The 21605-nt window shown below is 34.3% G+C and overlaps 2 protein-coding genes across 3 annotated transcripts; both read left to right on the forward strand.

Annotated features, from left to right (window-relative positions):
• Positions 1-977: 977 nt before the first annotated feature.
• TOPP4 (type one serine/threonine protein phosphatase 4) lies at positions 978-7310 on the forward strand. 2 transcript variants are annotated; one of them, XM_085709049.1, is made up of 4 exons: positions 978-1362; positions 3016-3575; positions 3689-3902; positions 6887-7310. In XM_085709049.1, the coding sequence occupies exons 1-3, from the start codon at positions 1140-1142 to the stop codon at positions 3875-3877; spliced, it is 972 nt and encodes a 323-aa protein (XP_085565175.1). In that variant the 5' UTR covers positions 978-1139; the 3' UTR covers positions 3878-3902; positions 6887-7310. The 2 variants fall into 2 exon arrangements, with proteins under 2 accessions (XP_085565175.1, XP_085565176.1); XM_085709050.1 differs by having other exon boundaries at positions 6900-7310.
• A 4707-nt stretch (positions 7311-12017) lies between these two features.
• Positions 12018-20694, forward strand: NEDD1 (Transducin/WD40 repeat-like superfamily protein). The gene is made up of 10 exons (XM_085709051.1): positions 12018-12350; positions 12464-12576; positions 14305-14565; positions 14664-14768; positions 15261-15326; positions 15458-15679; positions 17174-17734; positions 19258-19884; positions 20063-20233; positions 20303-20694. Exons 1-10 carry the CDS (start codon positions 12188-12190, stop codon positions 20408-20410), a joined length of 2397 nt encoding a protein of 798 aa, XP_085565177.1. The 5' UTR covers positions 12018-12187; the 3' UTR covers positions 20411-20694.
• Positions 20695-21605: the final 911 nt, after the last annotated feature.

Raw genomic sequence — 21605 nt, forward strand, 5'->3', positions numbered from 1 at the left:
ATCAACACTCATTTACTTCACCCGTCTTAAATTATAAAACATTTTGGACATTTCACTCATATAAAGTAATATAATTAATTTTCTTTTGGAAGTATATTTTATGAGTTGTTTTCCAAAATTGTCCTCAATAAATGATATGAGAAAGGTAAATTAAAGGATTGAAAAAGGAGAAAGAAATAAACGGTTAATAATATAATATATAATAAAAGTAACATTAATGCTTCATTGGTATTGTAAAACAATTTATAATTTGGGAGAATTTTATTCTTCTAAAATGACCTATAATTTGAGACGAAGGGACTACTAACTAAGACCATGATCATCACCGTCTCTATGAACCTAACTCAATTGATAAAAATATTACGTTATACAGATATCAAGGTTCAAATTTTGAATTCACGGCACCTTAAAAATGAATTTCTAATCACTAATCCACTTGGAAAAACAATAATTATCAACATTCTTGCCTACTAATCTAATCTTATCATTTTCAATTTCCAATACATTGTGGGTGTGTTCGATTTGCTAAACAAGATGTATGGGATAGAACAACTCAAGACAGAATAGTACAACACAAAGCAGAACAACACAAGGCAAATTTTTATGGTTTGAATAATTTTTTGTCTTATACGATTTTTGGTAGATAAAAAACTATTTTTTTTATTTTAGATAACTTGTACATGAAAAAAAAAGTTGCATCATGGTTTATTACCTCTAATTTGATTTTCGTATGTCCCTTATCTCTAATTTGTCATGTCCCAACAACTATTTTACAAATCAAACATTGTGAAACTAAAATTATCATGTTTTGTTCTTATTTTTTAGCCGATCAAACCCACGTTATTTTTATACCAGAAAACCACAAACGATATTTAATTTACACAATATCTGAAATAAACATGAATTATCATTTTTTTTTAAATGGATAATAAAAAGTTACCAAAAATATATATAGTGATATCAAAACAAAACAAAACAAAATAAAAATTAAAAACAGTGAAGAACAACAAAACACAGTAACGCGGAGACAAAGAGAGAGAACCAACCAAAGCAAACCAACACAACACTCTCTCTTGGTTGGTTCACCCTTTGCTTCGTTGTTGTTCTTGTTCTTGTGTTCTTCATCAGAATCAGAATCAATGAGTGCACAAGGACAACCACCACAACCGCAACCAGCTCAGGTGATTGATGAGGCGGTGTTGGATGACATTATCCGGCGACTCACGGAGGTCCGATTATCTCGACCTGGAAAGCAAGTTCAGTTATCTGAAGCTGAGATCAAGCAGCTTTGTTCTGCTTCTAGAGATATCTTTCTTCAACAACCTAATTTGCTTGAACTTGAAGCTCCTATTAAGATTTGTGGTATATTTTTTATGCTTACCCTTTTTTGACACCCCATTTTGATGTTTTTTGTTTTTAGGGTTTAGAATGGTTTTTCTAGTTGTTTGGTGATTTTGGGTGTGCTTAATTTGTTGAAAGTTTAGAGCTTTTGGGTTTAGGGTTTTTTTTTTTTACGAAGGTTTTAGGGTATGTTTAATTTGATTGATTAGTAGGGATTGAAAAAGAAAATGTCGATTATTTTTTATTTTTTTTAAATGTTCATGCTTTTGGGTATGCTTAATTTGTTGCAATTTGGAGCTTTTAATTTTAGGGTGTATTTGATTTGATTGTTGGGGATTGAAGAAGAAAATGGGGTTTAAAATACATTTTTAGGGTTTAAACATTTTTTAAATATTCATGTTTTTGGGTATCTTAATTTTTGGGTACCTTTTTTTTTTATCTTTTATTTTACAGCCACCCCAATTTGATACTTTTTATTTTTAGGGTTTAAATTACTTATTTTTTAATGTTGATATTTTTGGGTGTGCTTAATTTGTTGCAAGTTTGAATCTTTTGGTTTTATGGTATGTTTGATTTGATTGATTGATAGGGGTTGAAGAAGCAAATGTGGTTTAAAATATATTTTTAGGGTTTAAACTACTGTTTTCAAACATTCATGCTTTTGGGTGTGCTTAATTTGTTGGAACTTAGAAGCTTTGGTTTTAGGGTATGTTTGATTTGATTGATTTGGTTAAGGTTGAAGAAGAAAATGTGGTTTAAGATGTATTTTTACGGTTTAAAATCATTTTTTTAAACATTCATGTTTTTGGGTGCTTCTTTTTTATCTTGTATTTTTCAGCTCATTTTTAGTGTTTAGATTACTTCTTTGTTTAATATTGATGCTTTTAGGCATGCTTAATTTGTTGCAAGTTTCAAGCTTTTAGTTTTAGGGTATGTTTGATTTGGTTGATTTGTAGGGATTGAAGAAGAAAATGTGGTTGAATATATATTTTTAGGGTTTAATTTTTTTATCTAAATATTCATAACTTTTGGTATTCTTAATTTGTTGCAAGTTAGAACCTTTCAGTTTTAGCGTATATTTGATTGATTTGTAGGGATTGAAGAAAAAAATTGGTTTATCCTTTTAGGGCATATATAGTTAGGAGTTTTGCGAGAGAAGTTAGTTTATGAACTTTTCTCTAAGTGTTGTTTTTCTTTCTATACTTAACTTGTTGCAAGTTAGAACCTTTTGAATTTTAGGGTATATTTGGTTGTTTGGTAGGGATTGAATAATAAAATGTGGGTTACCCTTTTAGTTTTTAAGGCATATAAAGTTTGGAGGTTTGTGAGAAAAACTATGTTTATGAACTTTTCTTTAAGTGTTTATTGTTTTTGCTTTGTCTTTAGACTTGTAGATTGTTGTTAAGGTTATTTTTAAGTGTGTTGTGGTTGAATTGAATGTACTATTTTATTCGTCTGGTATGGTTAAAATTGAAATCCTTGTTGGAATTTTCAGGTGACATTTATGGGCAGACTATGTTTATGAACTTTATTTTAAGTGTTTATTGTTTCTACTTTGTCTTTAGACTTGTAGATTGTTGTTAAGGTTATTTTTAAGTGTGTTGTCGTTGAATTGAGTGTACTATTTTATTGGTCTGGTATGGTTAAAATTGAAATCCCTGATTGAATTTTCAGGTGACATTCATGGGCAGTACAGTGATTTGTTAAGGCTCTTTGAGTATGGGGGTTTGCCGCCTCAGTCTAATTATCTCTTTTTAGGTGACTATGTCGATCGTGGGAAGCAGAGCTTAGAAACCATATGCCTTTTGCTTGCTTATAAAATCAAATATCCTGAAAACTTTTTCCTTTTGAGGGGAAATCATGAGTGTGCTTCCATTAATAGGATATATGGCTTTTATGATGAATGTAAGCGAAGGTTTAACGTGAGGCTTTGGAAAGCCTTTACAGAATCTTTTAACTGCCTTCCTGTGGCAGCTCTTATAGATGAGAAAATATTGTGCATGCATGGTGGTCTTTCCCCTGACCTCACAAATTTGGACCAAATCCGGAATCTGCCTCGTCCAGTTCCTATTCCCGACACTGGTTTGCTCTGTGATCTGCTCTGGTCTGATCCTGGTAAAGATGTGAAGGGTTGGGGCATGAATGATAGAGGAGTGTCCTACACTTTTGGCCCGGATAAGGTGGCTGAATTTTTGACAAGGCATGACTTGGACCTTATTTGCCGTGCTCATCAGGTCACTATGTTTTTTCGCTCCTCCCTCCTTCGTGTCATTCTTTTTACCTTCTTTGTGAAAAAGGCTAAACTTGTGTTGCTTTAATTGTAACTGACACTGTAATCTTTCTACAGGTTGTAGAGGATGGGTATGAATTCTTTGCAGACAGGCAACTTGTTACAATATTTTCAGCTCCAAACTATTGTGGTGAATTTGACAATGCTGGTGCAATGATGAGTGTGGACGAGAACTTGATGTGCTCCTTCCAGATTCTTAAGCCTGCAGAGAAGAAAACAAAGTTCGTTATGTCAAACAAGATGTGATGGTTCCATTCCTTAATTAACTAAGGTCTGGTTTTTGTTGCATTTGAATTTGATTTTTGTGGTCTTATAAAGGTGTTAGTCAAATACACCTTTAACTGCAATATATTCATTATTTGATATTTTTGTGGTTTTTGAATTGGGATAGTTTAGATGTTCTTTTAGAAAGACTGTTTCTCATCTTTGCTAAAAAGAATATTGATCTTTTACAACAACAACAACAACAACAACGCCTTATCCCACTAAGTGGGGTCGGCTACATGGATCAAATGCCGCCATAATGTTCTATCAAAGACCATATTTGGATCCAACTCATTGACCTCTAAATCTTTTCTAATGGTTTCTCTAATAGTTTTCTTAGGTCTTCCTCTACCTCTTTTAACCTGACTCTCCTCCATTTGATCTACTCTTCTTACCACGGCGTCTACGGGTCTTCTCTCTACATGTCCAAACCATCTAAGCCTATTTTCTACCAACTTTTCTACTATAGGTGCTACCCCCACTCTCTCTCTAATGATGTCATTCCTAATCCTATCATGTCTAGTCTTACCACTCATCCAACGCAACATCCTCATCTCCGCTACGCTTACTTTACTCTCGTGTTGGCTCTTAACCGCCCAACACTCCGTACCATACAACATTGCCGGTCTGACTGCTGTCCGATAGAACTTTCCTTTCAGCTTAAGTGGTACTTTCTTATCGCACAAAACACCTGAGGCTCTTCTCCATTTCAACCACCCAGCTTGAATACGATGATGTACATCAGCTTCTATTTCTCCGTGATTTTGTACTATGGACCCAAGATATCTAAACCGTGTAACTTGGGGTATGATATGATCTCCAACTTTCACCTCTTAATATTGATCTTTTAAATTCTTTTTATTTCAAAACTATTGATATTTTAGAATTCAAAGGTCTACTTATGTTCTCTTTTCCAGCTTATACCTTCTTCAACAACTACATGAATAATTATTTCAAGTACAATTGTAGATAGATTCATGGTGTTAGATTTAATAAGTATATAATTATCCAACCATTATCAAATTAGTTGAAATCTCTACTTAATTGTATTTTATGATTTCCTTTCATTTTATGAATTTGATTTTATTAAATAATAATCAGGCTTAATTTGCATTTCTGGTCCTCATTTGGATTGTTTGTTATTTTTCTCCCCTAGTTTTGTCTTTCAAGTCAATGCAGTCCTAATTTTTAGATTAAACAAGTGTTGTCCATCATTAACTTGCCACCCAATAGTCAACCTATGTTTTTTTGACATGGCGGAAAAGAAAGTGCCCGGTTGATTCTTACATATATTTCAGCTCACAAGTTAAACACTAAAGAACATCCATCTGTAACAAGTTAAACCATCTCATTGAGATTTAACAAAGCGGGGAGCTCACAGTGCACTGAAACTTACACAAGAAATTTGATTCACACAAAGGGGCATAAGTATCAGAAACGTCCAAAACCAACCACCTGCCAAGCTGAAGTGGAAGTTCTTTTTTTGGAGTCCCTCACAGACTCAATCAGTTGCACTTGGGATTTTCAGAATCCCTAGCCAGCACACCAGCTTTGATCCCACCTCTTCAACTTCTGATTTGACCCAACTGTCTTCTCAGAAATGGAACATGTGGTGACACCCGAAGAAGAAACCGCTACCAAGTTGAGTAAGCTATGCACCTTTAGATACTCTTCTAGCTCATTATGTCTAAATATATGACCTTCCAAGTCAGCGCCCTTGCCTCTGTGGCCAACGTTTTGTTGGAGAAGACGATTGAGGAAGATGAAGGGCGGTGATTAGTATGGGTGGTGACATAGTAATGGAGGAAGAAGACGATGGAGGTGTGGGATGAGCGCAAATGTTTTGGTGATTCTATGATAGCTATGGACTTATGATGGCTTAATGTTGTTTTATTCTCTAATCTCTATAGGTTATAGAGTTTATGGTAGCAGTAGTTGGGTATAGTCATGGTGGTGTGTTGGTTGTATGTTGCGGTATAGCAGGTGCAAAGAAGATAGTACAATGGGGTGTATCCGTAGAGTGCAGCTGTGTTTGTAGAGGTAAGAGAGTGATGAGTTTGGGGTTGGCAATTTTGGTTCGACTTGATGAGGAAAAAGTGGTGGGGTGTTGTTAGTGTGTGTGGTTCCAAATGAAGTAATTTATGGGTATAGTGTTGATGGTAACAAGTTTGGTCCGATGTAAAAGGGCTACTGTTAGCTGCTAGTTTCGTGAAGCTTTCGCGAGAGGTGTTTTATGAGATGATGGTGTCGCAGAGGTGACGAAGAGGTTGATGATTGGATGGGCATAGAAGGGGGGTTGGATGGGCATGAAGATTGTTTTGGTTTAGGGGAGATGGATGGGTGGACGCATGACTTGTGAGAGGTGGGTTCTTGTTATTGTTCTTTGAAAACATCACCATCTTCCTTTGAAAGGGGAATAGTGTGAGAAGAAAAAAGTGGAAGTGAAAAACCCAAACTTCATTTGAACCATGATACTGTTAACGTGATCCCTATCCTTACACCCTTGGGATACACCCTTGGGATTTTCTGAAACAAAACACTAACCACTAAGCTAAGAAAGGGAGGGACGTATGAATCCCTTTCTCAGAATCATTGCTGCCCTTCAATATAACACATTACATTGGAGATATCACACTGCCCATTGGCATTGACAGTTGGTAAGGCATGCCAAAGTCCTTCAATACAAAACTAGTAATAGCTAAAGACTTGCTTTGTTCTTTGTTTTTTCGGATAATTCTTGTGAATGCTTTGTTGTTTCGTTCATTTCTGCAAGTGATAGTTTTAGTTTTGCTTAAAATTTTCTGTCGTTTGGATAATAACTAGGTCAGAACTGAAGCATATTACTTTGTTTAGTTTTAGTTTCGGTATTCATTTACTTTCATTTATCTGTTAATTTTCCTTTATTCTTATTTTTCATGTTACCATCCATGTGTTAAGTTTTGCTGTTAGTCACTAACCCTTGTCATTTCTTTTCTGTTTACTCTGGCACAGATATGTTCGTCAGGTTAAATTAAAATCTGCAGATGTAGATCGCATGGTCAGTTATATCGATTCTGAGGTGGTCAATTAAATTGAACCCCAAATCCATCCAGTGAAGCATTGAGCATAATATAATGACTATAGGATGTTAAAACACCAGAGGTTGACCATAAAAGCGAAGGTTTTTTATTTACCTTTTTTCCGTTTAGTTTTTTATTTTTTACTTATTCTACAACACGATATGTACATATATGTGTTGTAGATGACTATGAGATTGACCTACTTTGTTCTCAAAGATAGTCCAATTATTAGACTATCAATGATAGATAAGTTTGTGTTGTGATGATTCTCACCAATTTTATTCAGATAAAGATGCCGTTGGTGGATTATATGGTTCTGTATCCGTATCAATTTTATTTGTCACCTTATCAGGAAACATGTATGTTTGATTTTTCAGTTCTATTACTGTATTTTGTTTGTATAAAAGGTGGAAGAAATTGAGTAGAGAGAAAATGGATAATGTCTAGTGTGAGGGAAGATAGATGTCTCTTAACTCATGTAGCAGCCACGCTCAGCTTTCATAGTGGTTTACCAAGGACCTCAACCACTAGGAACATGAGCATGGCAGGTGAAGAGCACCTAGGTAGTAGTGAACCTGGTTTCAAATACCCCTCTAAACCCTTCTTCCAATCCTCACTTCTATTTCTACATCCTTCAATTGTTACCTCTTTTCTGAATTTTAATCATAATTCTGCAAACACCTCAAATGTAACCACAATCAATAGACTAAGTTAGGCCTTTTCTTTCAATTTCGGTTACTTCATGTGTTGTAGTCCTCTTCCAATTTCCACCAAACTAGAACTGGCTTTGTTTCCTTTTTTGTTCCAATCCCAAATCTCAACGAGTTTCTTGTTATTTCATTCCTTTGCTATTTCAATTTTGAAGTTGAAACATCATTGTCATGGAACCAAAGGTTTTGTTCTGCAGTAGCTATGACAAATAAAAGGCAATAATTTATCTGCAACTATGAAGCACAGTATTCTTTGAACATGGCAATGTATCGATATCAAACACATGTTTGATATTGACATGAGCGTGATACTTTGTGATACATACCAAGCAAGTATCTGGTATATTTTTTTTCTTCTATGATTTTTAGTTTAAGCAACTATAGACACTATCACCATCTAGGTATGTTGTTACATGATACTGACTATACACGAACATTAAAATTACATGAGTGGTTGTGATTTATTGATAATGGAATGTATGAAAATTAGCGTGGTAACTTGATTTTTTCCAAAACTTTTTGCATCTTCATATTTGTAGAGAGAAGACATACGTAGAGAAGAATGTTCTATTACATGCTGCGTCACCTTAACCATACCCCGAAAGAGAGGAATTGTGAAGGACATTAGATTATGTTTTTTTTACCACTCTTTTACTATATCAAACAGACTGCAAACAAAATTTTACGATAAGTGACAATTGTCTTTCTCAAAAAAATTTACGATTCTTGGAATTCAATAAGTGACAATTGTCTTTCTCAAAAAAAAAAAAATTACGATTCTTTTGTTTTTGGTCAAGAAAATTTTACGATTCTTTCTTTCAATATTCTATTAAAAACACAATATATTTAGGCTCTGTTTGGTAAAAATAGCGGATAGCTGATAAGCTAGCTGATAGCTTTTAGCTGATAAGCTAGCTGATGGCTTTTAGCTAATAGCTGATAAGCTAATTAGAGTGTTTGGTAAAATTAGCGGTTCAACCAGCTGATAAATGTAAAATGACATAAAAGGACATTTTTAATTCTAATAAATTATTAAATTATGTTCTTAATATATATATTTTACATATTATTAATTTTTTTCTATTTAAAAAAATATTATTTTTTTTGTTGAAGATTCATTTTAAACTTATTCCATTTCAGTTTTTATACTTTAAAAAAAATAAATTATAAAATTTTATTTTGAAATAAAAATTGTTACGTGAACATTTTTTTATACATAAAGGGAAATGTGGGTTTAATTATTAAATTGCTTCATGGAAATGTTGAGCAACAGAGCGTAAGGCATTGAAATAGTTACCATTCTGAAACGAAATGGAGGCAAGGCGAAAACATAATAAGTGTTTTTATATATAAAGGGTAATGTGGGTTTTAATTAAAATGTTAAGGGTAAAAATGGAACAAAATATGATAAGCTAAAAGCTATAAGCTCAAACGCTACTTGAAGTAGCTTCTGAAAAATAGCTTATAAGCTCGTGAAATAAGCTATAAGCTCATGGTGAAAAGTGTTACCAAACAGGACTTTTTTTTATCAAACGAGCTTATAAGCTAAAAGCTAAAAGCTCTTTTATGGGCTTACCAAACAGACCCTTAGTCATTTTACTTTAACATCTTTTCTTTTTATCTTAGAAAGAAGGCTATCACCCGTTTTCTCTTCACTTATTATCTTCCCACTTGCACAAATTCTTTCCACTTAAAGATTAAGAAAGTTAACATTTATAATTGTGTTCTAGACATTTTGGACGTTAGCTTGAAATGTCACACATTTTAATTTTAATTTAATGTGTTTTTAGAATAAAAAAAATACACCATCCAAGAGACACTGTTCTTTTTGACAGTAATAACCTCGGATTGAGATTCAATGACTTTAAGATGAGAAAGTTACGATAACTTTAAGGTAATTTTGTGAAAGAGAAAGATGAAAAGGAAATAATAATGACTAGAGAGAGTAATATAAGAGAAAAATATATTTTATGTTTAAAAATCACCGAATCTCAATCAAATATCTTCGTACCATTTCATTATTAAAAAGACACCATTCTTTTTGTAAAAAAAAAATAAAAAAAATTAATAGTTTTTTTAACGGTGTGAAAAGACATTGGTTAACATTCCAAATTCCAAAAGACATCGCCACATTATAATTTAAATATGCTATGATGTTAGAGAGAGTGCAAGGGCTATTGAGCAGGCATGGCAATGGGGCGGGGTGGGGACAAGTTTTACATTCCCCGTCCTCATATCCGATTCTGATATACTTATCCATATCCAACGGGGATGAGAAGTTGAACCACATCTCTGTCCCCAATGGGTTCGGGTATCCCCACCTCATCTCTGTCCCCGCATTGAAGAATTTTTTTTAATAAAAAATAGATTTTTTTTTGCAACCCCTAGAGAATTTTTTTTTTGAAGAAGCTAAACTAACCCTTAGAGAAATGTTGTAATGCATTATCCAGCAATATGCTTACTTTAACATTTGTTAGACCGATTGATTTAATTGCTCCTTTAAATATCAATAGTAGTTATTATAACACGACAATTATCAAACAAAATAACATGACATATCAACATAAAATAATTTTCAGCATTCGGGACGGGTTTGGGTATGAGTTCAAGGTGGGTACCTATATACCCGTTACCCGTCCCATACCCGTGTTTTGAAATCGGGGAAAACTCAAACCGATACCCAAACCCAATCAAAACGGGGAAAACCGTCAAATTGGGTTTGATTCGGGCGAGTAACCACGGGTATGGGTTTTTTTGCCATGCCTACTATTGAGCGAAATCTCTCAAAAAAATATATTTAAGCTTCAATTCAATTGTTGTGAGGAATCATTTTATAACGTTGTTGTCTTTATAATTGTTTTTATATACTCTTAAGTTGAGTTTGTTGGGAGACAAACAAATGTTATATATTCTCATATCGAGTTTGTTGGGATACAAAAAATGAGGTTGTCTATGTTCTTGCTAGAGTGATCACATCGTCTACCTCTCAAGTATTGACTGATATTCTAACGTGTCTTAATCATCTTAATAAATCTTATGAATGAAACGTTATAATTCTTTTGATAAAAAAAAAAAGAAGTTAATGGGAGGAAGAATCATGCGATAAGAGGGTCAAATATCACACTTATATCTAACATGTTCACATTTGGCAGATGCAATGTCTTTATTGTTGAATTATGAAGGAGGTTTGAAGGTATTGATATGGGCTAATGCTCTAGAGTTATATCTAACATGTTCACATTTGAAAACATAAATCAACTTTAGCGAGGTTGATGGTGGTAGATCTTTGACAAAGGTAGATTGGCTGACTATAATGAATGAATGATACGATAGGTGGAATATGCAAAAGATATTTTGATGTCAAGTTAGTCCGGACTTAATATAGTAAAAAAAGTAGAAATACTACAATCAAAACAATTTATGCTCTTTATATAGGAAGTGAGAGAAATACTCTCTTCCTTGGATCTCCATAGGGCAACAAAGTCACACATTCATTCGGTCGGCGAACCATCCTAATAAATCAACCATGAACACGATCGTATAGTATACTAACTCCATCAAGAGTATTGGCGAACTAAACAGTGATGAAACATTTAAATATATATTAACATTTAAATATCATAATCCTTGCAAATGATAAATAAATACACCATCACTTCATTCATTACATTATAGTTTATTTTGGTGACTCATCCGAACATTATTTTTGGGCTCCACCACGAAGCTAGCTTAAGTGTTACCAAAACATAGCCTAGTAGTGTGATGCAATAAAAAAAATGAAAAGGAAAATCGAATTAGCCATGCCTTTTTCTTTAACGGTGATTTTGGTTGCTGAATGTGCAAAGATTAGGTAGAATAATCACTCTATATATCAAAATTTGAAAATAATTCCTAATCGTGCTTTATATTAGTCAAAGTAGTCTATGATTTTAAAATAGTTCCTCAATATTGACAACAACTTTTTTTTCCTATAGAAACTGAAATGATAATAAATAAGTATTTATAAATATTGATATGACAATAAATACATCATATATTGATGTATCGATATAACATTATTGATGAAACATTTTAACACGAAAAACTATTTTGATTAATGAAGCGTACAATAAAACACTATTATGAAATTTCGATACATTCAAAGACTATTCCGGTTACCCATTACATATTAAGATATCAAATTGACTATTAACTTTTTTTTTTCTTTAATACAATTAGCCAATTAGGTTTTTTTTACACCCAATTAGGTTAGGAACTAAATAAATAAATGTATTTAATTAATTAATTATGGAATTTTTCATAAAGGAATTCAAAAAAATAAAAAGTTAACGGGTAATTGAGAGCTAGTTCCCCACACACATCATCGTTCAAATTTCTCAATTCCCAATCTCTGATTCATTTTCAATTTAGGGTTTCTAATTCCGCATTTTCATTTTCAATTTTAATTTCCAAATCCAAATCCATTTTCGCACCATTACCAGTTTCGTTCCTTAGCGCCCAATTTTTTGTCCGATCCGCCATCAATGTCGTTGTTGGCCACCAGTGGCGGCGACACCGTCAAACTATTCGACGTCTCCGGCAAGCTTTTTGACTCCTCCTCCGTCAAAGCCGGTGGCGATCCTTGCACTCTTAGCTTCACTCCTACTTCTGGGTTTCAAGTCAATTCAGTCAAGTGGAATCACACAAGTGAGTTCATTTATTTGGATTTTGATTTCTAGGGTTTGCATTTTCCCCCAATTTGTGAAATTCAGTAATCGATGAATTTGTTTGATTTTGGTGTGGATTGTGTTTTTGAACAGATTTGGTTGTTGCAAGTGCTGGTGATGATAAGAGGATCTCTTTGTGGAGAAAGAATGGACAGAGTATGGGGACTATTCCTGTTGCTGGTATTGATAGTGTTGATAACAATGAGGTAATTTTTTTATGTTGGGTTTTGTAATTTGTTATGCATTGTGTAAAAAGTTCACAGCTTTATATGGGATTTAGTTTTGCTTAAACACTGTTTTTTGTGCACTTGTTTGAAGTTGTTGTATTCAGAATTTAAGATAGATTAGAAGCAATGTTATTAATATTAGCATATAATTGCTTGCGAGATTGTTGGTGTAAATTTGTAGTTTTTCTTTAAAGAATTGGAGATGAAAATGACATTGGAGAATCTACTTGAACCTCTTCTCATGTCGGAATTTGCTTGTGAGAATGTTGGTGTATATCTTGTAGTTTTTCTTTAACAAATTGGAGATAGAAAATGACATTGGAGAATCTACTTGAACCTCTTCTCATGTCGGAATTTGCTTGTGAGAATGTTGGTGTATATCTTGTAGTTTTTCTTTAACAAATTGGAGATAGAAAATGACATTGGAGAATCTACTTGAACCTCTTCTCATGTCGGAATTTGCTTGTGAGAATGTTGGTGTATATCTTGTAATTTTTCTTTAACAAATTGGAGATAGAAAATGACATTGGAGAATCTACTTGAACCTCTTCTCATGTCAGAATTAGTTCGGCTCTTTCTGGTCATCGAATGTGAATAGCTTTCATAAGAGAATGGTTTTTAGTTGTAATATTTCATTTCTATTTTTACATTTGATCTCCCAACTTTATCAAAGGAAAATCTGTTTTGGTTCATTAGGAGCCTTAACATTATGTTGATGTTGGCTATTTTAGATGGATCAACAAGACATGGAGCTGCATTTGTGTAATACTTCAATTATTTCTTTAGGTAAACAATGTTGTCAAGATCTAGGTCTTGCCAAGGATCTAGATGGGGTAGCAAAATGGTAAAAAAGGACTATAAGATCCTATCAAAATAATTACCTAGGACTGGGTTGAGATAGCAAGATTGTAAAATGTAAGATTAAGCTCCTGCCAAAATGAAAATCATGCTGATAGTGCATACAAAAATCTCATAAATCCATAATCGTAAGTTCATAAGTAACATACAAAACAACTTAACTAGTCTTAATTAATCCGAAATCACATACGAAAATGAGACTTTTTAAAATTTAAATGCAACACAACCAAATCTACAAAAGAAAATACTCAAAGCTTAAACCATGGTAGTCAAAATCGCGTGTTGACTTGTAAAACTGGTCAAGTTTACGATGTATGGAGTGCTTTGCAATTCAGATCTCACACATAATCACATTTTGTTGAAATCTAGTGAAATCGCAACTGAAAATCACAAAAAGATCGTGCGATCTTATGTATGTGACGGCAAATGCATGATTAGGCAAGAAGGCTGAAAGGAGACCACAAGATTTAAACAATGAATATTTAATTCTGAAGATGATTGGTATGTGGGTGAGGAAGAAAATGCAGGTGTGAGTTGTCTGGCTATGATTGATCTAAATAATGATTTGATTCGTATTGAAGAAGTTGGTAGTAGTGCTACATCAACTGTACCTGTAGCTTAATTGAATGTTCCTATTGTTGAAGAAAGTAATGATAAAGGAGAGGGTGATGATGGATATGATTGAGGAGATGATGAAGACAAAAATGTTAATGTTACAGAGGATGATATAGTTGATCGGTGCATTAGCGATTTGATTTTTGATTGTTATGTTATGTTTAAACTTTAGAAAGCTTCATGTTTTGTATGTGATTTTTGATTTTTTAAGACTTGTGAACTTATTATCGGCAGGAGTCAATATTGGCTATCAGTTTCAGTAACAAGGCATCCAGATATATGTGTTCTGGAGGAAGCGCTCAAGTTGTAAAGATATGGGATTTGCAAAGGAAGCGCTGTATTAAATGGCTAAAGGGTCATACTAATACTGTCACAGGTGTAATGTACAATTGCAAAGACGAACATTTGGCTTCTATCAGCCTCAGTGGGGACCTTATACTTCATAACCTTGCTTCTGGTCAAAGGGCTGCTGAACTCAAAGATCCCAATCAACAGGTTTTTCTCATTTTTTTGAACTTGTACCTTCTGCTTGGTGCTTGGTATTGCATACGTGTATATAGACTAATCTGCTATATTTGAATCTGTAAGACTAGATGTTGAGAGTTCTGGATTATTCTCGGGTTAGTCGTCACCTCCTCACGACAGCTGGTGATGATGGAACGGTACATTTGTGGGATACAACTGGACGCAGCCCTAAGGTATGCAATATAATCATATAACATACTGCAAATTCTACGATTTTGGACTTGGTTGATAGTTGAAGCAATGAATCGGTCTTTTCCTTTCAAAATTGTAATAGAGTATAACTTTACTTGTAACATCTTCCCCATCTACATCATTCATAATGACGTCTTTTTATTGTCTGAATTATAGTATAAAAATGATTTGTTCAAACTGAAAAGTAACTTTTTTGCATTACCAGTTGAGTCATGGTTTGAGACCCAAGATTATGTTTAAACATATCCAGCCATGGTTTTACCAAACATGTTATTTGGGAAGGAAACTCAGTTTTGGGTGTGTAAACTATCATCAAATCATGCTATTAGCAATCAGTTTGCCATTATTGTTTTTCAACAGTTATCTCCTTCTGCAGGAATTGCCTCATTCTTTGACCTTTTATTTTTATCTTCATTATTCCAAATGGATATTTTCAAGTTGACAGTATATATTTTTTTTGGAAAACTATCAAGGTTTCATGGCTGAAGCAGCATTCTGCACCAACGGCTGGCATTAGCTTCTCTCCATCCAACGACAAGGTTTTTTTTTTTTTTTCAATCCTTGTTTTAGATTTATATACGTAGTGAGGTTGTTTTATCATGCTGTGAACGTTTTACCCTTTCTATGGTTAATATAATTTTTCTTTCTGATTTCTTTCTCCAATTAACAGATCATTGCTAGTGTTGGCCTTGATAAAAAATTATACACTTATGACTCTGGATCTAGAAGACCAACATCTTGCATTTCTTGCGAAGCTCCATTTTCTTCTTTGGCTTTCAGAGATGATGGATGGATGCTGGCCGCTGGAACTAGCAATGGGCGTGTGGCTTTTTATGATGTCCGTGGAAAACCACAACCTTTTGGTGTTCTTCACGCTTATGGTAGTTCAGAGGTAATTCTTTTGCTTCATTTACAATGTTTTCTCTTGGTTTGCATGACTTATTGCATTTAAACATTGAGTAGGTTGCTATGTAATATTTGTCTCACCTGACATTAAAATGGACTCAAGGAAGTAGAAGTATTTCGGAACTGCTTGATGTATTTTGCATCTAATACTCTGTGAACTAGAAGTACTCATGAAACTAGAGGCTACTTTCAGCTTCTATGATTACTTACAATTGATTTTTATCAAATTCAGGTGGGGTAAGTAGGCATAATATCTATACTAGATTGATTCACTTGGATCTTGTTGTTTTCCGTTAGTAGCAATTCTCTTGCTGCACTGTATTGGGCGAGCTACTTTATTCATGCAGTTACCCATCATGGAAGATTCAATGATCAATTTCCCCCACCCGCCACATCACAAATACATGCACACACACTCATGATAAACCATTGATTTTGACTTGACATGCATTTAGTTTATCCGAGTCAAAATGTATTTTGTTTTATAAGTTCAATAAAAAACCAGATTGCTGGTGATGTTGCTTGATGGCAAGTATATTTATGAAGGAGTAAAGTATGCTACAACAGATTGTTTTATAAGTTCAATAAAAAACCAGGTTTTAATTACATGTGAATTATGGGGGCTGCTAACTTACTCCCACCTAAAATCATGAAGGAGTAAGTTACCAAGCCTACTCCCACTTGCTTTTTACTAAAAACTCAATAGAAACTACTTCAATGAATGGGCATAATCGTAATTTGCTTTTTATAATAGTTCTTTTGTTGTATACATTGTTTTTTTAACGCTGTTGCTGCCAACCATGACACTGTTTCGCCGTTCTGTGTGTGTAGTACAAGCAATTTGGGTGTTCTTTCTTTGGGCTGTTGGTGTTTTCGAACCTTCCCCTGTCACCGTTTTTAGGGTCAATAGTTTTCCAATCTATGGAGTTCTCATCTTTGTTTTGAGAGGTTTTGGCCTTGCTTCCCTTGTTTTATTGTTTTGGTGCTTGCCCTGGTAACTCTTGTTTACAGGGTATTGCTTTTCAATAAATTTCGATGATTAAAAAAATTCAATTAAAGTCAAGTCTTGTTAGAGACATATACATATACTTATGTTTTCATTTTCTCAATGTGTTGTGTAATTTTCTGGAGACGCACACAAAACACAATAACGCAAAAACCGCTCATCACAAATCCAATTAATTCTCTCGAACAGATTGGTGGTTCAGTAGCAAATTGCTTATTGGGTTTGTATTTTAGAATTAGCATTTTTCACAAGGAACAAATTGGTGGTTTCGTATGCTTGTTTTACTTATTGCATTTTTTTAATTAAAATTTTGCCCGAAATATTTTAATGCAGTACGGAACAAAAATATTGGAAACATATTTGCTTAATGATTAAAGTAGTGCATGAATCTCTTGATGGTGGGTTATCAATTATGTTTCGAGTTATATTATTCTCAGTCCTCTTTTTATTCTAAATTCTTGTACCTTGCAACAGGCTGTTACAAGCTTATGTTGGCAAAGATCAAAACCAGTTATTGTCGATGAAAGGAATTGCACTGCTGAGATTGCTCTTGTGGGAGATTCTGTTGAAGATTCAATCCTAATGCCCGACCCTTTACCTTCTGCAACTTCATCAAGCATTTCCCAATCTACATCAGTGTCTAGTACTTGGAATTCTGGTCGGCTGAGTACTTCCATTGACACATCTTCGCTTGCAACATCCAGCAGTGGATTTATAACAAGCCTACAAAATGTGTCTACTGGAGAAGAAACGCCGCTCCGAAACCATTTATGGCCAGGTGGAACATTGTCCAGGTTGCATGCTCCACGCGGTAGTTATAACTTCAAGGATGACATGGAGGTATTCTCCCCTCTTGTGGATGTTACACCAATAACACCTTCACTGTGGGATGAAAATGGGGTAAAGAAGGATAGTTTATTTTCAGATAGGAAACCTATGTTGTTTCCATCAGCCAGTCGAAGATTTCCAAGTTCAGAAGAAGTAAGCAGTGACCATTCAATAGCTGATTGGAAGTCTGGCCCAACTGCCAAACAGGTTATTATCTCCCTAATAATGAGAATAGCTTCCTGTTAAATCTCTATGAGTAAATCATCAATTCAAGTTGCAATAAATCTTTATATCCTACCAACCATGCCTTTCAATTAAACATTCTTAATGTGTAGGACTTGAAACTATGACCAGGACTGTTATTCATGGATACATATAAAAATGTGTAGATAGCACTTAATGTTATCAATTTTCAAGCATTATTTAATCAAAACAAACTAAAAATGTGGGAGAATAGATGTGGTAGAACGAAGTAGGAGCAGAAGTTAACGTTTGGGCAGGTTCCCAATTAACTTCGATTCCCATGGGAAAATAACATGCCCTCGTCATGTGAATTAAAAGCTAGAAAATATGGGATTTGGATTTAACACAGTAACTGCGTCACGCAGTTTCACGTGTTAGCCATCTGATCTAAAATTTACCGTTGAGATCGTTTATAGTTGATATTATTAATGTGTAACATAAACCGTCCAATCTCAAAGGGCAACCCGGTGCACTGAAGCTCCCGCATACGCAGGGTCCGGGAAGGGGTCCCACCATTTGGTGTATTGTACGCAGCCTTACCCTGTTTTTACACAAGAGGCTGTTTCCAGGACTTGAACCCGTGACCTTACAGTCACATGACAACAACTTTACCAGTTGCGCCAAGGTTACCCCTCATAAACCGTCCAATCTCAATTAAAAAAAAAACCTCCAATCTCTAATTAACGGTCGAGATGCGATGCATGTTTATTCAACAGCAGGCAATCCGGGTCCCAACATTTTAAGCTTGTATAGCACATACAATTTCACATTCCCAAGTTCTCTTTCCGCGGTGTAATTACATAAACCTTGATACAAACACACTCGAATATGAAAGGGAGGAGAACTTCTTTGTTGAAAAGGGCTGTATATTTGCAATTGTTTAATTTAAAGGTCATTTTTATCTTGTTGAACTTTGTCATCCAATTTCAAGGATGCCCTTGTGCCCGCAAACTTTTGGCATTGGTTCTGTTTCAGTTTAATTATCCCCAGATCCTATTTGTATTACAAGTACTGGTCTCTCTTTTCTCTTAATGGTCAAGGCTTCTGTCTCCAAATTGTCATCTTAAAGATTGAATTTCTTTGAAGCCTAGAAATTTTAAGGAGGAGATGATTTATGCATTTGATATAACCATGCTTTGCAGGAAAAATACTACAAAATATCATTTCTATTAGTCTTGTTTTATAAATTCACTCATCAAAGTTATCCCTAGTTTTTCATGTATAATGCGAAAAGATAGCAAGGGTGCAATAATTTATTTATTTAAAATGAGTTCAAATGCTAATAAATCTGATGACGTTAAATTATAGCAGTGAAATTAATGGGATTTATATACAAAATCATTTCCTATTTTTGTACATTCCAAGCATATGATTTGGGTTACAAATAAAATCTCATTTTTTTTACATTCCATACACTTTATATTTATTTTTTACCAGGTGGATAATTTAATCCTCTTCTGACTTGTTATACTTCCAACTTGCTGTAGGATATCACTCAGTCTTCCTTTCCACTTGTGGGGTTAACTCCCCCTGCATCTGCAAAGAGTGAAGAGTCTTCCATCACTCCTCCAGAAGCTTGGGGTGGAGAGAAGCTACCTGATAAATATACTTACACACGTCAGCCTGTAAATGCACCATCTCGTTTTGGGATGTTGGCTTCCAGTGGTCAGACAGCAGGATCAATGATTTCTGGATTGCAAGATACATTCTCATCATCTGGTATCAGTTCCTATACCAGTTCAAGCCTAAATTTTTCCAATTTACGCACCAAAGATGTTTCTACAGGCCAGGAGACTTCATTGGGGTTTACTGATCACTTGTTCTCTACTTCTATGCCTTTGTCCATCAGTACAAAAACCAGCCTTGGACAGTCAAACATCGACTCCCCAAAAATATCTGATTCTCCTAGAATGTCATCCTTTTCTAAAAGAATTTCTAGTTACGCAGAAAGAATAGGCACTGCATCTTCCTTCGGTGATGGAGCTTCTCTTTCAGTTGGTTCACCTAAAATTAAGAAATCAGGAGCAGAAACCAGAGCAGAACCTCTAAATAGCTTGCTATTGAAGTCAGATATATCTATCCCAACAGAATCAGGCTCTCTACTACTCCCAAATGTATGTTAATATCTACAATTTAATTAGATCTGTTTATTGAATTGCATGTATTGGTTTTTGCATTTAAAAGTGGAAGAACTATTTCTATTCTCGTTGATATCTCTTATGGCAGTCTTCTGAAATTTATTTCTGTTCCTCTAGTGTTCTAATGTTATTGATCTGTGTAATTTGATGACAGGGAACAATACCACAGCAGAAAGCATCTCAGTCAGATGCACAAGGATCTTCATTTACGCTTCAGCTTTTTCAGCGGACCCTGAATGAAACTCTAGATTCCTTTCAGAAATCCATACACGAGGATGTGAGAAATGTCCATCTTGAAATATTAAGACAGTTTCATCTGCAAGAGGTATGCATCTGGAATAAGTGAAGGTCGTTTGCATTTTTCATTTCTCTAATTAAATGTCTTGTTCAACAGATGGAAATGTCAACCGCAATGAACTCAATTCTGGAAAATCAAGCTGAGTTGTTGAAAGAGGTCAAGTCTCTGCGTAAGGAAAACGAGCAGCTTAGACAATTGCTTTGATGAATGTGAATAAGGTTGCAACATTTTTCTGACAGTGTCTTTATCACATGTGATCTCTTGTATCTTTTATAGACTAGCAATTTGTCTTTGATTTGTTTTAGGCGATTGTGCCTCAGCTTTTAGACGTGGTTGGAAAAGAAAAAAAATATCATAAGAATTGCTTGTCACTGTCAATAGGCTATTGAGAATGTATAGAGGTGATGGTTTTCTAATTGTGGAAGCTATTTGTTGGGTGATCTTTATTTGGCAGATTATATATACTCGAGTTCTTGCTTGGCACAAAACTACCCTTTAGACAACTCGTTGCAGCTTCTGATGCAAATAAGAAAACTCGTTAATACTTAATAAACGTCCACCAGAACCACTATTTCCATTCCAAACACCGTTTGTGAGTCAAGTTGATGAATTACACTTGTACTAGTTTTAAATTTTGATTTGGTCAAATTTGTATGCGTTTATAGACTTGAACTGAAGTTAAGATTTGAAAAAACCTAACGATACTTCAGTCTGGTTAAGACAGTCTATATAAGATATATTTCGTTTAAGGGTCAGTATGGTTCAAACGAGAGGATGAAAGGAAAAATATTTATTGAAGAGAAAGAGGAGGGGATGGAAGAGATTTTATGGAGGGAAAGGGCAAGGATGTGTCAGTCCCTACATCAATGATGTGGCAAGACAAAAGAAATCGTTGAAGAAGGTTAAACATTGGATAACATAAATCTCACATCATTACTGAGTTTCACCAATAGCACAACCCACTAGAGATTGGTTAAACGGGTTCCAAGTTGACATAATTTTAAGCAGTTAAGTTAACAACTATTTTTCCTACACAATTATATTTTAGTCCTAAAGTGAATCATTCCAAAGGTAAATCAATAAAATCCTTAAACGTCATCTAAAAACTTCAAACTGAATTGCTCTTAGTAGGAAGACAAAAACGTTAATCGATTCATTTTTTTTAATGGATGAATAATCGATGAACTATTTTACTTTTCTAAATTAAACTAGTTTATCATTTCAAAATGATTGTCTATGGACACCCAATAAAACTTGAGTGAGATGGTGAGAAATCTCTTCGAACTCAACCGAAAGCCCTGAGTTTAAATCTAGAGTTTTGTCATTCATTAAGATCCTATTCAATTAGAGATAGTAATTTTTACATCAATGTACATAAGATATACGGTTCACACAAAAA

This window comes from Medicago sativa, chromosome 5 (genome assembly GCF_051527215.1).
Source record: "Medicago sativa cultivar Bolivia chromosome 5, Bolivia_mono, whole genome shotgun sequence".
NCBI classification, from domain to species: Eukaryota; Viridiplantae; Streptophyta; class Magnoliopsida; order Fabales; family Fabaceae; genus Medicago; species Medicago sativa.

Coding starts and splice junctions, on each gene's coding strand:
- TOPP4 (XM_085709049.1), top strand. CDS start 1,140: ATGAGTGCACAAGGACAACCACCACAACCGCAACCAGCTCAGGTGATT. Junction 1,363..3,015: donor AGCTCCTATTAAGATTTGTG/GTATATTTTTTA, acceptor TTGAATTTTCAG/GTGACATTCATGGGCAGTAC. Junction 3,576..3,688: donor TTATTTGCCGTGCTCATCAG/GTCACTATGTTT, acceptor ATCTTTCTACAG/GTTGTAGAGGATGGGTATGA.
- NEDD1 (XM_085709051.1), top strand. CDS start 12,188: ATGTCGTTGTTGGCCACCAGTGGCGGCGACACCGTCAAACTATTCGAC. Junction 15,327..15,457: donor TCTCTCCATCCAACGACAAG/GTTTTTTTTTTT, acceptor TCCAATTAACAG/ATCATTGCTAGTGTTGGCCT. Junction 19,885..20,062: donor GCTCTCTACTACTCCCAAAT/GTATGTTAATAT, acceptor ATTTGATGACAG/GGAACAATACCACAGCAGAA.